This window comes from Lethenteron reissneri, chromosome 17 (assembly GCF_015708825.2).
Source record: "Lethenteron reissneri isolate LAM-NWPU_2019-01 chromosome 17, ASM1570882v1, whole genome shotgun sequence".
In the NCBI taxonomy this organism is placed as follows: Eukaryota; Metazoa; Chordata; class Hyperoartia; order Petromyzontiformes; family Petromyzontidae; genus Lethenteron; species Lethenteron reissneri.
This window is the reverse complement of record NC_083795.1, coordinates 10259603-10277397: the sequence shown is the minus strand read 5'-3', so window position 1 is coordinate 10277397 and position 17795 is coordinate 10259603. Positions and strand designations below refer to the sequence as shown.

Genomic DNA, 17795 nt, shown 5'->3' with positions numbered 1-17795 from the left:
TTATTATCACACCGCTTGTGATATATTTAAAACACAATTTGTGATTACACTGAACATGGGGCGTTCAAATTTGAACTCTGGGTACATAAAGGAATGTTAAGAATGCTTCATGAAAACATCCAATTATGCTGTCCAGACTTGCCTTCCACGGGTTGAACAGCGTTAACAATTATAACCATTGGCTATAGAAAGCACACGTACAACGTTCTGAATGCAGGTTCATTTATTTGGCCAATGCTCGTCAAAAGCAGGACAATTATGCCTTACATGCGAAACAGGAAGATAAAGCGGCACAGCAATGTAGAAGTGATTTATATCCACATCGCTGCGCCACAGGACCAGCAGGAAGACTGATGAAACGAACAATGACGCCACCACATTCCACAGCTTCAAACTTTATTTTCACCCACAGAATAATCTGCACCATGGATACGAAGTATTCAGTGATATTAAGTTAAAATGAACGCGCGCGGAGCTGTAAACCGTAACGCTGAAGACAATGCAAGACGTGCTAGAAAAGAGGGCACTTGCAAAAGTATATTTACTCAAAAATAAAACAAAATCCTGTTTGCTCATGTAACATTTACGGTATGTTAAAGATGTTTTATTATTAACCAGCTAAAAAGCACTCATTCCCAAACTAATTGTTGATAACTTGCATATTCGTTTTAAAAACAATTCTACTTTTCTTTGCCAACGCTGCTCAATGGTCATTGTATCATTAAGTACACCAGCGCATGGGCTTAATTGAATAATTTATCTCATGTGCAGCACTGCGTTACTCGAATTTCAACCAGGATGCTCCCTAATCAAGTTAAGTGATGCTGTAGAATTTTTTTTACCAACATATATTAAATGGCAGCCAATTCCAATTAAATTTTAACTGCACATACATCACCTTGTGATGTCAAATTAATGCATAAATGTTTAATTACTGCATAATGCACTTAAGAGTTATTGCATGAGACTTATAAATGATACAAGCCAACATTTAATGTGCAGTGATATACATATTTAAAAAGACTATACAACAGCAGGTAACAGTATTTTAAGTCTTGGCATGTCCTGTCTTAAAGTTTCACAAAGCCTAGGTTCACACTCCAATATAAAAAAATAACTTTGTTTACCGTAACAATGTGTAACATTATAAATACAGCGGTGTGGTAGATTGTAGTTGATGAGAATGTTTAATTTTAAGTTAAAAAAAAGCTTTGCAAGAATGACGTACATTCATTTTTGCTTTACAGTACAACAGAGACACTTGTGCGAGGGGTCCCTCTGGTGTTTGAAACCACTAAATACAAGTAAAAATCCACACTACAAACAAACATAGTCCCTTTAATTGCATAATGGCAGAACAATTCATTTTAAACATGAAAAAAAATTACTATGTAGAAATGGCGTACTTTTTCATACATTTTAAAATCATATATAAACTGTTCATAATACATGTTTGAAGATCTCAAGTCCAAAAATAGTACAGAACCGGAGGTTGATTTGTAACACGTTGATAAACCATTACAAATAGGTGGTTAGCAAACTCCTCTTTCCCAATAATAGTCAAAACATTACACATTTACCAATCTACACGTGTATATTATTATTGTATAAAAATGCAAGAAGCACAATTGTAAATAAGTGCTCCTTAACTATGCAAGTTTGTGGTATAGAATATGGTAAGTAATCCTTTTTTGAAGCGTAAAAAGCCGTATAAAAACGTCACAAGAGCAGGCAGAGCTGGCTGGACCTATTGGCAAGAGCATCCAGGGTGACACTGGAGGCAAAGTCCAGGTGGGATTCTGGTGACCATCATGGTGCGATGGCGTTCTCTTTATTTTGATCTTTCTGCAAGGGGCGTTGAGACTGCGATCCAAGCCGTGGTTTGGCTTGGGCCTAAATCAACACGCAACATAAATACATTACATGTGAATCCACTGCTGGATAAGGGTCTTATCACACTCTGCAGATAATGAGGGATGGACCAGAGGCATAGAAGTGCAGTACAGTAATGGATTTGGCTGCACTTGCTCATGCTGCACACCGTACAGTCACGTAGAAGGGAAGTAATAAAATAATAAAAATAAAACATAATAAAATCAAATAATTCTCACGACGTTTCGGCTACAACGCAAGCAGCTCCTAGCTTGGCAGTGTCTCATTCTTCACCTGAAGACGGCTGCTTGCGTTGTAGCCGAAACGTCGTGAGAATTATTTGATTTTATTATGTTTTATTTTTATTACTTTATTACTTCCCTTCTACGTGACTTTACCGAAAGAACCAAGAAGATGAATCCCTGCAGTCACGAAAGCTTTAAATCGAAACTGCACACCGTAATCAAAGCAAAATTAACACATTAGGTTCAAACTATTTTATCAGGAAACTGAGGAACTTTTAAGTAAAACAGCCTATTAAATGCACACCATGAAGTGAAAATGATGTACACTCACAAAGGAAACAGTGGTTAGCCCACTCTGCTATGAATCCTTAAGTTCTCAACCGGCTCCTGCAAGACCCCCACATCTTCCTTTCACTAACCCCGATTGACTAGTGTTGTGAAGTAAAGTCAAAAACTCCCATGATTGACACAGCTGGGTAAACTGTCATCCGGCAGTGCAATGAAAAATGTTAGAAAAATTGTGAAATATTCACACCCTAGCTGGAAATAAATTGAACAGTTTAAGTGTTAGCGATCAATACAAAAAACACACGTGAAAAGATAAAAGCATTGGCCATGAATGACAATTGTATGATATAGCATGTAAACTAAACAGGACATTGCATTGAAGTACAGTAACTTGAATATATTTATATTGTCTTCTCTAAATATGACAACACAAGACAGATGTATTCTACGGACCCTTGTGGCAGACAAATAAGGCTTGCGAGCAGTGGGGTCAGCAAGGGTTGGTGTTGTTCCAGTTGGAGTTGGGTTCAACTGGAAGAAGAAAAAAAAGGCTTATTTTTAGGTGGAATCACGTCAACATTTTAGATTTAAGGAGACATTCTTCCTTACGCATACCTTTGCTCTTGTTGACCAAGTGACACGTTTATTACATTCAACAAAATATCAGCACATACAAGCTGATCATATTTTGCTGTATATCCGAGTGCACAGGCTATAGATTACCTTTCTGATTTTGCTGACAAGAGGGGTGCCAATAAATGGTCGTTTCTGTGCAGTTCTTGTCGTGTTGTTTACATCTTCCGATTTGTCTTTCCTCAATTGCTGAAAGGAACAGCATTCCCAGTGTCAGTGGACAGATACAAAATAAAACTGACCTCATTGGTTAATTAAAGAGTGAATCGTGTTTAAAGTATGCCCTTGCACAAGCATAAACAATGCTCAAACTACTTTTAATCACGTACCCTCTCCTGCTTCTCTCGCTCTTTGTTCCTCTCATGCTGCATGGAGATGTATGCCAGAAAGTTGCATCCGTCAACGAGAAACTTGCAGCCCTGGGCTTCCTCCCATTCCCCAATTTGCATTGCCAGCTCCTCCTCCAGCTGTAAATGTACCACAGCACACTCAACAAGCGGTCTCCTCACACAATGCCACGCTCATGCGGCACATGACTATTGTGCATTTTTGGAACTGTACCTTGGGAAGCATTTTCTGCAGTTTAGCTCTTTCCTTCTCTTCTTTAAGTAGATTCCCTCCACGGTTAGCAAATCGATTTGGATCTGCTGCTTTTCGCTGTTCAACAAGAGAAGACACTTAAGCTTAAGATGTATAAGTATTGTTAGTAGGTTTGTATTTGAAACAAGGACGAACAGTTATGCATATTCATGGTTTTTGTAACACTTCAGAATATGCATTTATTCTCAGTAATTAGCAATACTAGTGATATATTCTAAGCTATATTCTTTGGGTTTTTCAGTAAAGTCACGAAGATAGGTTCAAAGGAAATAACAAAACAAAAAAACTACGACGTTTCGATCGCAACACAAGCGTTCGTCATCAGGAAGAGGGGGTTAGCTTCTAAAGGTAAACTGTGCATAAAGGTTTGAAATGGGCGTAGCCCAAATGTCAGCAGCCAATGTTAATGTAAGTGGTGGGCAGCGACCGTAACGGTGGTGGGTTTTCTCACCAATCAAAGGGCTGCCCAGTAAAAATTATCATGATAATGTGAGATCGTTGAGAGGCCTCCACGGCGGGTACCCTGAGGTGGGCATGTTAATGTGAGAGATTAGCATGTTAATGTGAGAGATTAGCATGTTAATGGCACATCGCAAAGCAAAAATCTCGAGCTCAGTGAGCAAGGTGGCTGTGTTCGGGTGAGAAATTTTACCTGTTAATGTAAAATCAGAGAGCCGAAAATAACTAACAACGGAAGGTGGTAGGATGGGAATATCACAGCTAGTTATGACTTAAACTAGTTGATAACGTCCTTCCAATGATTTCTCAGGTTATACCCATCTTCGATTGAAATTGTGTCTGTCTATATATATGGATGGCTTCATGAACGAATCTTTGTTGATAGCCAGTGGGTTTGTTATTTTATTTGAACCTATCTACGTAACTTTACCGAAAGACCCAAAGAATATGGATTCCTGCAGTCACGAAAGCTTTAAATAAAGATATTCTAAGTTGTACAATAATGACATCACATGGCACATGTAGGACTATAGGAGATGAAATCACACATCATAATGTCATTGAGGGGAGGTTAAGTGCATGATGTTATCGACTTGGCCAAAGTTTATCCTTTTAGCGTTGGTTTTCATCACCAAGTCTTAGGCAACCCTCTGATCAATTTGTCTAGTTCTCTATATAGCACATCCCTCATAGCAACAAAAGAAAGTTGTGTTCATTAGATCATATTTACGAAAGTTATCATGATCCCGTGTTAGACAGACAGATAATGCATTAATGCTTTCAACCCTAGTTGGAAATTTTTTAAAAGGATGTTGAAAATGATGTCGCATATCATGTCACCTCAAACTCTAGAAACATCTTCCAGCTTTGTTGCCATTTTGCAACGTGGGAGAAAAGTTTACAGTACTGATCATAATAGCCCTTCATGCGCTCCAACTCTCTCTCGTGCTCCACAAGTAAGTCTTCAGTGTATTCATCTGTGGAAAGGACGTTTAGGAGAAAGAAAATGGAAATATGACATTTAACAGAATAAGGGTAATAAGAAATTACCGGACCAGAGATTTCCATATTGTAAAATAAGCAGTGAGTGTATGCTTACCATTATAGAATGGGGAAAATGCCATTCTCTGCTCTTGCCCATAGTACGACTTCCCCCAGTAGTCCTCAATTTCATTCCGGACAGGTATAATTAGCCACTTTATGTTGTCTTTCCTCACCTGTGCTAGTCTCTTCAATTCGGAAGTCAGCTAGTAAAACAAAATAAGTGTAGTTAGAAACAGTTAATTGTGAAAAATATGTATCAATCAACACATGGCAGAAAAAATGTGTTTCGTTCGCACACTGCTTACAGCTTCCTCCACTGATTTTTGGTAGCTCTGCGTTTTTGCAGCAAACTCGTTTCGCTCATTTTCAGGCACCTGCAAAAGATTCCACATTGCTTCCAATTCCGAGCGTAGCCTTTGGCACGTTGCCTCAGATTTTTCTTTTTTTAAACTGCACCTGAAAAAGGAACCAAAAATTTGGATGTTAGTTGGTTTAACACGTGGGCTTTCGCGACCAATATCATCCATAAGAGGTTTTTTGGGTTAGATCGCATAAATATATAAATTTGTCGTTAAAACCCGCCACCACCCGACACAGCCAACTAGTAAAGGATGTCACGTAAACAGAACGGGCCAATTCGTCACTAGTTCAGCACACCGGTGTGTTGGAGAGCCAAGCCACAACATTTACAAATCTGGCTGTTGCCTGATGAAGCTAGTTGTAAGTACTGGCGAAATGTCGTACTCAGATTGTAAATGTTGTGGCTTGGCTCTCCAACACACCGGCGTGCTGTACTAGTGACGAATTGGCATGTTCTGTTTACGTGACAACCCTTACTAGTTGGCTTTCGGGTGGTGGCGGGTTTTAACGACGTATATTTACATGTTATAACCCAAAAAACCTTTTATGGAAAAAATGTTGATGTTTTTTTTATATTTTCTATTCCATACTATAAACAAAACCAAAAATGACAACAACAAAAATGCTCAGGCCTGACCACCACCTCTTTGAGAAGCTCTTCAACTTTCAAAAGTCTGTCATCTGAGAGACACAACTTCTCATTGTTGAAAATCACCTCCCTCTCAAACTCCGTTTCAGGGCCAACACCTAGAATTTGAAAGTACGCTTCAATCTGCTCCTTGTAGGCCACAAACACCTTGTAGTTACTGTTCTGTAGGAAAACAAATCCAAAAACAACATTGAACACAAAGTAAATGATACATTGAATACTACATCAGCCTGTCACGAATACACATTGATTTCAATGCAAAGTATGAAAACCTGGCCTGGAAAACAAGTGACCTTTTGCAGCTCCAGGCCATCAACGTAATGACGTAGAGTATTGAGTTCGTCTTCCGTGGGCACGGACCCGGCTGGCTTGGGGTGAGAGGATACGCACAGGGCCTTGGTCAGCATAGCCTGCTGATGCTCAAGCTCCTGCAGCACAGAAAGCCGCTCCGCCTTCTTCGCTCTCAGCTGCTGCAATTTCTGCCGCAAGTGGCTCTCAAGCTGCAGCACAAGGTACTCCTCCATCAGCTGAAATGAATTCATAAAAAAATGCTCACGAGAACGTAGCACATTATTCTACTTACAAGACCATAATCATGCAAGCCACTGCTGTAAGTGGTTGACTAAAAGATTGAAATACAGCACATCACATATTCATTCTGGCCAAATGACTGACCAGACCCAGAACATTGTTTGTGCATGGTGCTGTTATTTTCCACATGTGCTCATGAATACATTTTCATATAGTAGTAATGTGTTCCTCATCTTCGGAAATTATTTCTTACACCTCAAGTAAAGTCAAACATTTTCCCGTGTTTAAAACAGTTTGCACTTATGACACATATGACTTTTTCACATAAATCAGTTCCCAGCGAGTTTAATATGCGACATTATTCCGTATTGTTTGGATTGATATTTTTAAATCAGCAGAAAACAAAACACATGGATAACATGTTGCATTCATGAGTGTTAGGTTTAATGTATGCATTGTTTTCTATTTATCCATCAGACCTTACAAAGCATGAATTAAATGTTCATTCCACCATGAATACTAAGTCATTGCCATAATCCATGCCTGCATATAATTGATATTTGCACTGAAATTAAACCAAGTATGTTACGGCATTTAATAAACACAATTAAACATTTATGCGAATGCATATTAAAACGCTTCTTAAAAATTAACTCAATATTGAATAAAGCACAATATAGAAAACAGTTGTACATACCAGTCTTGGCAATGGCTTTGCAGAGCACATAATTAAATGTAATCTATACTCTAGTTGAATTTCACCCAGAGAAACTGGTCACTTTAATTGCCAAGGCAATTGCATATTTGATTTCTGGGACACTATTTTTTCCAGGGGTGTACTTAACTCCACGACTGGGGTACCAATCAATCCGAAATCAGTGCTACTCCGCGATGTCGAAACGCAGCGAGGACGATTGCGCTGAAACCCTGAACGCTCGTATGCACCGTAGCGCATCGTGTACAGCTCGTCGAGATGAGTCGATTGCCGCATCGCCGACAATCAACAGACTAAAAATGACTGCATCACGGACATTATGCGAGGGTATTGCCATAAGGTTCAAATGCTGCGTTTTCCAATTAGTAGCATTAAACTATGATTTTTTTTTTATTCCATCATCACTAAATCACATACATCTGAGTGATTGTTTAGCCAATGTAAGTGTAAAAGCACATTTCAACAGAAATAAAACAAATGCACCGATATGGGCTTACTTGCATTGTTATTTTGCAGACATGACAATCAATTCCCATTTAACATGACTTTAAAACCTTTGCTGTTAGTTTAGAATTCATAATACGTGCTCCCAGCATACCTCATATGCTGGCAAAGTCAGCTCTTTGCAGAGTTCTTGAATGTTGCTCATATGCTCATGAATCCTCTCCTCTACACTTTCCCTTAAGTCCTCTTCTTCTGCAATCATTTGCTCCATCAATTGCTGTGCAGCACAAACGTAAAAGCAATGCAAGTTAAATGTTTGTTATTCGAGGACTTTTAAGTTTTGCTTGTGTATCAAATATTTGCCAAATGTCACAAAAATGAGTTGTTTAGCCACGAATGCCACGCCGAGTCTCAATACTTTTTCACGAGGGCCTTGGATTTGGAATTTAGCCACGACCATAATTGTTTGTAACGTGGGAGGAAACTGGAGTAACTGGTGAAAACCCAGGCTCATTGGGATAACACTCAAAACTGCCATATCCTGGCCACCTTACAGCCTCGTGCCTACAATACCTGGCAAAACCCTCATGCTCAAGCATGAGAACTAATGCATGTATGTAGAACTTATTTAAAATATAGTCCACCTCTGCTTAGCTTCGGAAATATAAGGTTGGATTCACTTAGGGTGACTTGGCTATGGCAGTGGGAAGTTAGTTGTCTTGAATTAATTTTGGCGGACAAAAATATGATTTAACATACACCACAATCCCATACCATCCAGCTACAATTTAAAAAAATGCTTTTATTGTCATGACTTCCACTAGGTCCTCACCTCCACTAGGTCCTTGGCCTTCTTTATTCTCTCCTCCCGCTGGACCTCCACGATGCCGAGGTCCTCCCACACGGCTTGCAGCCGGTTCAGGGCATTCATCACATACTCTTGTAAGCCTTGCTTCAGCATGTTACTGCTACACACAAATGTGGTGAGTTCAACTGAGTCGCAGACCCACTCTTCGGAGGCAACACAATTATTAACACCAACACACGGGGTAACTACCCGTTTACAGAAAAACAACATATGGTGGTGACCACCAGGCTAACTACGTTAATCACACCGTAACTAGCTACAACGGACCGGACCACAGCTTGGGTCCCAGTCCACGTGTTGGAGACTCTGTAGGATGTAGAACGTAGACGAAGGTTTCTTCAGGATGAACAACAGCGCCGGTCCCTCTGGGAGACCCGGCTTATATCCTCTGCGGCGTGGCTGGCTCTGTCCCTGGCCACGAGCAGGATCTCCACCCAGACAACGTGACCACCCCTAGCCCCCAATCGGGGACCTTTGTAGACTTAACCGGTCACGTGTCCTCTCGGGTCAACCGGAGTGCCATGGCCTAGAGTAAGCCCGTTCCTCTGGCCGGCACTCCCACACCCTATCCTGTAGGGCTGGCGCTCTCACTCAGCGCTCAGAGCCCCTCTAGGGGCGGCATTATTACCCAGTGACATCCTGCGATATCACTACATAAAGACAAAGAAAGATCCTTTCAAGTATACCCTTAACATGCTGTTAGTGAGTGCCTAGAAAAGCCAGCACGGCCGACGAGGGGGTGGTGTGTCCAGCACCAAACCCAGCTGCCGTTGTCTCCTCGGTGATGATGTTTACGCACGGCATCACTCAATTTGGGATGTGTTAGATTGGGGGAGGCCCGGAATTGGTTCAGATATGTCACAGTTGTTAGCCGGGAATTAAACTCTGGTGGCCCCAGCCCAGTCACTAGCCACTGAGCCACCCCTTCCACATCAGCCACACACACAAAATAAAACCATGTATCATAATGTATCTCCACAGCCAACTGATAAATCGTAATAATTGAGGGTTGCAATAAAATTTAATGAAATACGAATTACGTGTTTTATATCATTGTTAAATATTCGTTTGTATTGTTTCTGTTCACGGATCAACTTAAATGTAGCATTGGCATATAATTTCACGTAATTTCCATAAATTATAAAACTGCAATTTATTTTTACATGCATGGTTCGATGTGCATTTCTCGTGAAATTAATGTATGTGTCTGTGCACCAATGTGAAGACTACGACTTATTTTTGCTGGATTTAAAACCAATATCTTTGGTGGCAGCACAGTAATAATTGAATGAGCTACACGATCCCAGTAGCGGTCGTTTAACATTACCAAATCCGTCATGGAAAACGTAAACTCATCTTATTCAAATAAAAACAAGATTCGGTTCGAATTGTTTATCCTGCTTCTTAAATGGAAACTGTGGCAAGACGATGCTCGCATTTTTTCACGTAATGTTAACTAAAAAGCAATTCAATGTCCTTTTTAATATATGAAGCCCAACAGAAAAGTAAACCAACTGAGGGCATATTTCACGATAGTGGTGGTAATCCCAATTTACAGACATAAAAATGTGTAAATGTACCCATAAGAGAACCTAAAGCCTCTCCCACGCCATGTCGTTCATGGGCTTGGTTAAAAGTTTAAACATTCTGTAGTAATTAACATTCTGGTTCTGATTGACCGTACTTCACCACATGGTAAGAACAATGCAGTCCTTGGCCATTAATTGAACTAAAAATCGCTGGGAGTGATGGTGGTTACTTTTACTAAATTATCAGCGGTTACAACGTCCTTAGATATCTACTTTATTTTAGTTGTACACATTAATAACGTGACTTTCAAAGCATGTGGGATTCACGCTTTTCCAAGTCTCAGCGTCTTGAATTGGAGACGTTAAGGCCCCTTCCGTGGAGTTTCGTGCCACCTCACCTTGTTCCACATTTCAAATTGAACACCATCAATATACACCCCCTCAAAGTAGATAACCTCAATAAAAACAATGTCTACATGAAACGCGACAGTTGAGCAGTCGGTTGAGAACTGCAATTAAAAAAAAACTAAATATAATTAAGCACAGCGCGCGCGGCAGGGAACAGATAAAATAACATTTGGGGGCCATGGTGGTCTCATGTGTGAGTTTACCTGTCGTTGGTGCTCATTGTTAAGTCCGGGAGTTGCTGCCACTACTGCTGCTACTGCTGCTGATGTTTTTGATGATGATAAGAACATAAAACAAACTCCCAACACGACTCCAACCTTCCACGCTCAACGAATTTTTTAAAATATTCAAAGTCCGCGCACCGCCCCCTCCAATTGGATCGCGACGTCGTGACGTCATTAGTTCGAACGCGGAACTTTATTCTGCCAACATGACGTCACGCGCGATGACGTCATGCCGCTGTTCCTTCACACCCCCCCCCCCACCAAAAAAAGACAAGGATCCCCCCCCGTGTAGTCTTAACAAACTGTTGGGGCAAGTGCTGTTAGCGAGTCGCACCTATGAAGGCTGGTACGGAACACGAGGGGGTGGGGTGGCCAGCAACCACGACTTTGTCTCTCCCAGTGGCGATGTTTAACACACCGCACCAGGTACTCATTTGAGGCCGAGTCGACCTAGGGGAGGCCCAGGACCGGTTCAGATAATCGTCACCGGTGTTGGTGGCCGTGAGCGGGAATCGAACTCGGGACGCCGGGTTTGTAGAGCAGCGGCGCTAACCGCTGCACCACCGCTCCCCCCCACTACGACCCCTCCCCCCACTACGACCCCCCCACCACCCCCACCACTACCACCCCCCACCACATCACCACCACCATCCTATCACCACCCCCTACCACCCCCTACCACCACCCCCCCAACACCCCCCCCACCACCACCACCACCCTCTCACCACCACCACCCCCCACCACCACCACCCCACCCCCCCCCACCACCACCACCCTCTCACCCCCCCACCACCCCCCTACCACCCCCCCACCACCATCACCCCTTTAATTTAACAGTCTATCCTCACTCAATGTGTTGGAGTTGCATGAAATTAAATCTTGGCACTACCCGAGTCAAGTTAAGTTAGTCCAATGTTGGTTTTGGGGTGGGTTGCTTCTTATTAGTTTGTCAGAATTTCATTGAAAATTCCACGTTACTATGGCGGGACGAAATGTATACTGTTGTTATGGATCGTTGTTTTATTTACAAATACATGGTGGGATGTGCATGGGTTGTCTCTACGAAACTGATACACTTCGTGTTCATTCGTGTAAGGTTTGGAGTAGTCGTTAACCTAAGGCTGACTTAAGAGGTAATTTTATAAAATTGAGATATAGCTCAATAGTCGCTCACCAGTCACTTAATACCCTGAACTTACATACTTCATTATAGCCGTGCCTCAGGAACTAAAGTAGGACATTCTTAATAAAATGAACGCAGTTTTAGACGCAAGTTCGCGCACATTGCAAGGTGGGCCAAACATTTGTGGGGGCAGAGCAGATTAGCAAACCAACCCCCACTAACCCAACTAGATAACCAGCGACTAACTTTACCAAATAGTCAACCAGCCACTTCGCTTGCATTACCCCTAAACCAACGACGATTATTAACACATTCCTGCGGAGGGAGCTGGTAGGAACGTTGGGTTGCTCGGTCAATGGCCTGCAGGGTCAACGGCAGCGTGGTGTATTCCGCAAATATGCCCGACTGTGGGGGCGGGCACAAGCCTGCGTGAGTAGGTTACACGTTGAGTTTTATAAGGGCACCACGGGGTGACCAGCCCCTTCCCCACCCAGCCCCACCCCTCCCACCCCCCACCCAGCCCCATCCTCCCCACCCAGCCCCTCCCCACCCTCCCCTCCCCACCCAGCCCCTCCCCACCCTCCCCTCCCAGCCCCTCCCCACCCTCCCCACCCATCCCCTCCCCACCCTCCCTTCCCCACCCAGCCCCACCCAGCCCCTCCCCACCCTCCCCTCCCAGCCCCTCCCCACCCTCCCCACCCAGCCCCTCCCCACCCTCCCCACCCAGCCCCTCCCCACCCTCCCCACCCAGCCCCACCCAGCCCCTCCCCACCCTCCCCTCCCAGCCCCTCCCCACCCTCCCCTCCCCTCCCCACCCTCCCCACCCAGCCTCTCCCCACCCCTCCCATTTTTGGATGCACGACGAACGGACACAATAATCTCCTGTGGGCTGGTGGAACTAGGTGTTTCCTACCAGTATAAGTACTGTCCTAACACGAACCCTATAGCTAATCCTGACCACATACCCACAACTACCCACGAGCAATAATACATCTAAAGTGACACGATCTCAATCTCCCCGACCCCACATCCGAGTCATCACCGGCAGCAGCTTTTCATTTTTCGTTCCCTTGCTCAGTTTTTTGTGACCACAAAAAGCGCCACCCCCAAATTTACCGAGTCTTAAGCGCAATGTTCCATGTTAGTCACACTAATTTTACGCATCTCTCCTCCCACCACCACGGCCGGATACAGGAGTAGCCTTAGCCAGATCCTGTCCGGTTCAAGTCGGGGTTCAAGGGGTAGCTTCAAAAGAGAGGAGAGTTGACTTCGTGAATATCCCGGCCTGGCCACAACACCGCACCAACACCACCACCACCACCATCAACCACTATCGTACCCTAACGTGCCCTGGTGCAGCCTATAGGGGTTTGTTGTTTCATCTCGCGGTGTTTTTTTTTTTACGTCCGCTCAGTGTCGCCGCGGGCGCTTTTTAAAGATCGGCGTTCAGTGATTGCACGGTTAAAATCAAAACAAACATTTTTTTTTGGGGGGGGGGATAAAACTCGCCGCTTGTCTCCGTAGGATATCAAGTTCGAAAGCCTTGAAGTCTAGAGATTGCCAGGGATGGAATGTAGCCATGCCGGTATAAATGTGGCACCACGGTGGTGATGCAGTCATTTCATGGGATTCTTTCGCCCCTGGACGACATTTGCCTTTAAGCTGGCAAATACTACGGTCAAGTATATTTAGACATATATATAAAGTGTAAGTAACACAGACTCCACGTCATTCGTAAGGCGCCTTTCAGACCGTTTCACGCACACACTGCCGTTTTTATTGTTTAAAAAAACCCACATCGGACATGTATATGGATAGTGCTGCGTGTTGCTGGCCGCTTGGCGTTTGAAGGAGGAGGAGGAGGAGGGGGTGGGATACCTCTGGACATCTGCACTGCAACCGTGATTTAAAAACGCACAGCTGACGGCCACGAGTTTCCCCAGTCGACGTGACGAGCCACAATCGGGATCGTGATGAACGCCCGTGGGTGCCAACTCGCGTGGGTCGCCCTCTGCCTCGTCTCGGCCGCGACCGCGTGCCAACCTCGGTCCGTGACCGTGGACGTCTCCAATACCACGGGTCACCTCCATCACTTCTGGACGAGCACGGGATTCTGGTTGGTGGTTTCACCCACAACGCCACCACAAACCACACACACCGCCTCCACCATCCATCCGCTACCATCGTTGTCTTTACTTTTTGGCTTTTTCGGTAAAAAAAACCCCCAAAGAGTATGGACCCTTGCAGTCACGAAAGCTTCAAATCTAAAATCATCGTTGTCTTCGTCACTCGAAACGATGTTGCAACAACCGCACAAATTTGCAAATGTTTTGGTAGGGGGTGGGGGTGGAGTGGTTCGATTTCCCGGTGCGGCAATTGAAATCGATGTTTCTTCGAAAGTCTCACGAATGCCTCGCCATTCACGTGCCCCCATGCAGCATCATAAATGGGTATATACACCACAAACTCTTAGGTTTTTTCAGGAAAGTCACGTAGGTAAAACATTTTAAATTAATAAAAGTAAAATAAAACAAATTAAAAAATTCACGACGTTTCGGAAGCAACACAAGCCTCCGTCTTCAGGTGGAACCGTCACAGCCACGACAGCCACGACAGCTGTATCAAGTAAAGTTACTTGATACAGCTGTCGTGGCTGTGACTGTTCCACCTGAAGACGGAGGCTTGTGTTGCTTCCGAAACGTCGTGAATTTTTTAATTTGTTTTATTTTACTTTTATTAATTTAAAATGTTTTACCTACGTGACTTTCCTGAAAAAACCTAAGAGTGTGAATCCTTGCAGTCACGAAAGCTTCAAATCTAGAATATACACCACAAGTTTAGTCGATCGGCCATCGGCGGGTCGAGTGTGGTCGGGTTAAAGTGTGGGTACACCCACCTCTTCCGAGATGTCTGACCAGCGTGGAAGAGTAGGCCAAATACCCGCTGGGAGATGTTTGGAGCTGCCATCTCGTGGAGGCGATTCCGACAGCGGTGGCAGGCGTGCAAGGAATTGTGTTGAGCCTTTCTTTCCCAGGGTGATCGATTTATAAACACTTTACCGCACTGATGGTGAAGGTGCTCTTCATTATTTCTCAACAGGGGATGATATTTACGTGTTTTGTGAAATCGGTGACTCCCATGCGTTACAGAGGAAAGCGTTGAAGTGTATTGAGATTTGTGGGACACCGTGCAAGTGTATGCAGAGACCTGAGAATAGGTTTTCCCCTTTTTTCTGGCAACAAAACACGTGTTAAGATGTTTAAACACCAAACTGAAACCTTTTACAAGGAATCATGTCGACATTAACCACAATATTTGTGGTCAGAATGCAAACAAAAAACACACTGTGATTGTCTGATAATTCTCTTTGGGTAATTCGGTAAAGTCACGTAGGTATAAAATATTGACTTTACCTAAAGAACCAAAGAGAATTATCAAATAAATGTTTTATACCTACGTGACTTTACCAAAAGATCCAAAGAGTATGGATTCCTGCAGTCACGAAAGCTTCAAATCAAGATTATACTCTGATAATATAGGCATTGTCTTTGAAACTAGTCCACACCAGACAGCTTTCTTTGAAGCCTCGTCTCAAACGGTGTTAGACCAGAGGACGCCAAAAGGCGTTTTTTGTTTTCATTCTGACCACAAATATTGTTGTTAATGCAGACATGATTCCTTGTAAAAGGTTTCAGTTTGGTGTTTTAACATGTTAACACCTGTTTTGTTGCCAGAAAAAAAGGGGAAAGCCTATTATCATATTTTGGTACTGGCAAAGGAGGTCCCATGATGTATGCAGAAACGTTTAACTAAAAGCGTCGCTTCTTCAAATGCCCCCTTATTTGAGTGGGGTAACTGTAAATGAAAAGCACTTATCGCTGCCACTGCTGCAAGACAGTTCGTGAATTCCGCCTCTACATTTGCTAACAAAAAGTTGTCTCTCTTCACACGATGTCGAACCCCCTGCAGTATTCGCAATTAGTGCACTGTGCACGTGTCTGACAGTCCCACACACACACACGTTACGCCTATTGTATTGAATGTACGGCGTAAATGTAGAGCCCCGTTTGACATCCCACTGTTAGAAGAAGGGCTTCCTCCCCTCGCACGCCGTGGGAGTTACTTGACCCGTGCTATACTAAAACTTCACCGCGCTCGTCAGGGTTGAGTGTGCTTTGGTAAAGGCGGAGAGGAGCCGTAGACTGAGCCAACCGTGAAAATTTGGTCACAGTTCCTATGATCACTGTTACATTGCTTATGGCTTTATTTTGGTGATTTCGAAAAGTTTTTTGGTTTGGCCATGTTTGTTGTATGACGGAGTTAAAATGATGTCTTTAATCTAAGTTGTCTTGTGGTTGTTGTTGTTGTTTGACTTGCATCCCACTGGGATTTTTGCACAGCGTTGGTGTACGGTGCTTTTTTTCTGGAAGACTTTGCAGATTTTTCCTGGATTTTTCTGTTTGGGCTTAGTCACTTTAAGATGTTTTCTTGTTCATGTTTTTGTTTTTTGTTGGTTGCGGTTGCACCCGATTCAAGAGCCGAATGGCTCACATGGCTATACCAAATAAATGAAACTGAAACTGACAAAGTACCGATCTAACCCAAAAAAAAACATATCAAGGACGATATTGGTCGCGAAAGCCGACGCTTTAAACCAAAGTACCCGTAACTATGTTGCTATACTGCCCTCTGCTGAGAACGCGGACATTGTCCTACCCGAGATTGCTCCAGCTGTTTTCTCGTGACCTTTGGGAGTTGGTTACACGTTAGAAAGTGTCAGACGTTGTTGTCTCGATTGTCTTCATGGTTATGTTGACGCGTGCTGATGAAATACAGGGGTCGCATAAAATATCCTGAATTGTACTGCAATTACAACACAATGTGGTTAGATATCGCGTCCAAATTGCGACCGTATCTCAAGACGCTGTGCATAAAGAGTTGTCACGTTTTATTTTGACAGTCATATGCAGACGAGAGAAAAAAACCGGCGTTCCTTTTCTACATTGCCCAGTCTCTTCCTCGCCCCGACACTTCATCCCGACCTTCCCCTACCCTTTCGTAAACCGAAGTAGGCCTCCTCGATCGCAGTCACAATTCCTCATTCCCTTGCACACCACGGGGAACCAAAACACATTCCTGCGGAGGGAGCTGATAGGAACGTTGGGTTGCTCTGTCAATGGCCAGGCTCAACGGCGGCGTGGTGTATTCCGCAAATATGCCCGACTGTGAGGGCGGGCACAAGCCGGCGTGAGTAGGTTAAACGTTGAGTTTTATAAGGGCACCACGGGGTGACCAGCCCCTCCCCACTCAGCCCCTCCCTGCACGACGGACTGACACAATAATCCCTTGTGGGCTGGTAGAACCAGTGGGTTCCTAAAAGTATAATGATTGTATTATAGCGACCCTTCGAATATATTACACCCCTTACGCAAAGGCGCTCTCGTAAATATCGAATACGACAAGGAGAGGCGAGTCAATGGAAACTCTTCATCGATGGTGACTGGGATGTTGACGTTCATCCGGGATTGGATTTGAAACCAGTGGAGGCTGATGTGGTCTCGTTGACAGTATGGGTGAGAAGTCTTGCAATGGCATTTTGGTTAATATTGAGTGTGGAAATTGGGATTTTGGGAAGCCTTTGAGACAGAGGCTCCATAAGTTTGATCGTAGTGTATACAACGTGTAAAATAATTTCATTTTGACCTACAAGGCATGGGGAGGAGGCAATCATCCACGAGTGGATTAACAAAGGGATGTACATTTTTGGTTTCCAATTAATGTATTTCATTTTATTTTACTATTG

The 17795-nt window shown here is 43.6% G+C and overlaps 2 protein-coding genes across 3 annotated transcripts in view; one reads left to right on the top strand and one right to left on the bottom strand.

Moving 5' to 3' along the window:
* Positions 1–379: 379 nt before the first annotated feature.
* Positions 380–11023, bottom strand: LOC133343470 (protein regulator of cytokinesis 1-like). Its single transcript, XM_061553114.1, has 13 exons — positions 10849–11023; positions 8673–8808; positions 7995–8117; positions 6444–6677; positions 6134–6312; positions 5447–5591; positions 5197–5344; positions 4938–5074; positions 3600–3695; positions 3368–3505; positions 3129–3227; positions 2859–2936; positions 380–1893 (listed from the first exon to the last, which is right to left on the bottom strand). Exons 1-13 carry the CDS (start codon positions 10863–10865, stop codon positions 1810–1812), a joined length of 1614 nt encoding a protein of 537 aa, XP_061409098.1. The 5' UTR covers positions 10866–11023; the 3' UTR covers positions 380–1809.
* Positions 11024–13055: 2032 nt separating this feature from the next.
* The window catches only part of IDUA (alpha-L-iduronidase), a 48467-nt gene continuing 43727 nt past the window's right edge, over positions 13056–17795 (top strand). Inside the window, exon 1 of one of the 2 annotated variants that reach the window (XR_009755251.1) lies at positions 13056–14108. Coding sequence is in view for 1 of the 2 variants with exons in the window: in XM_061553107.1 (XP_061409091.1) it covers positions 13966–14108 (143 nt within the window). In the remaining variant the exon portion in view is untranslated. The remainder of the gene's footprint in view (positions 14109–17795) is intronic. The other variant, XM_061553107.1, reaches the window with a different exon arrangement.

What these genes read in the sequence shown, in the direction of transcription:
- LOC133343470 (XM_061553114.1), bottom strand. An exon ending in AAAAATCAGTGGAGGAAGCT is followed by an intron (nt 5,345 to 5,446) that starts GTAAGCAGTGTG and finishes TTGTTTTACTAG; the next exon opens with CTGACTTCCGAATTGAAGAG. An exon ending in CTTATTTGTCTGCCACAAGG is followed by an intron (nt 1,894 to 2,858) that starts GTCCGTAGAATA and finishes GTGTTGATTTAG; the next exon opens with GCCCAAGCCAAACCACGGCT.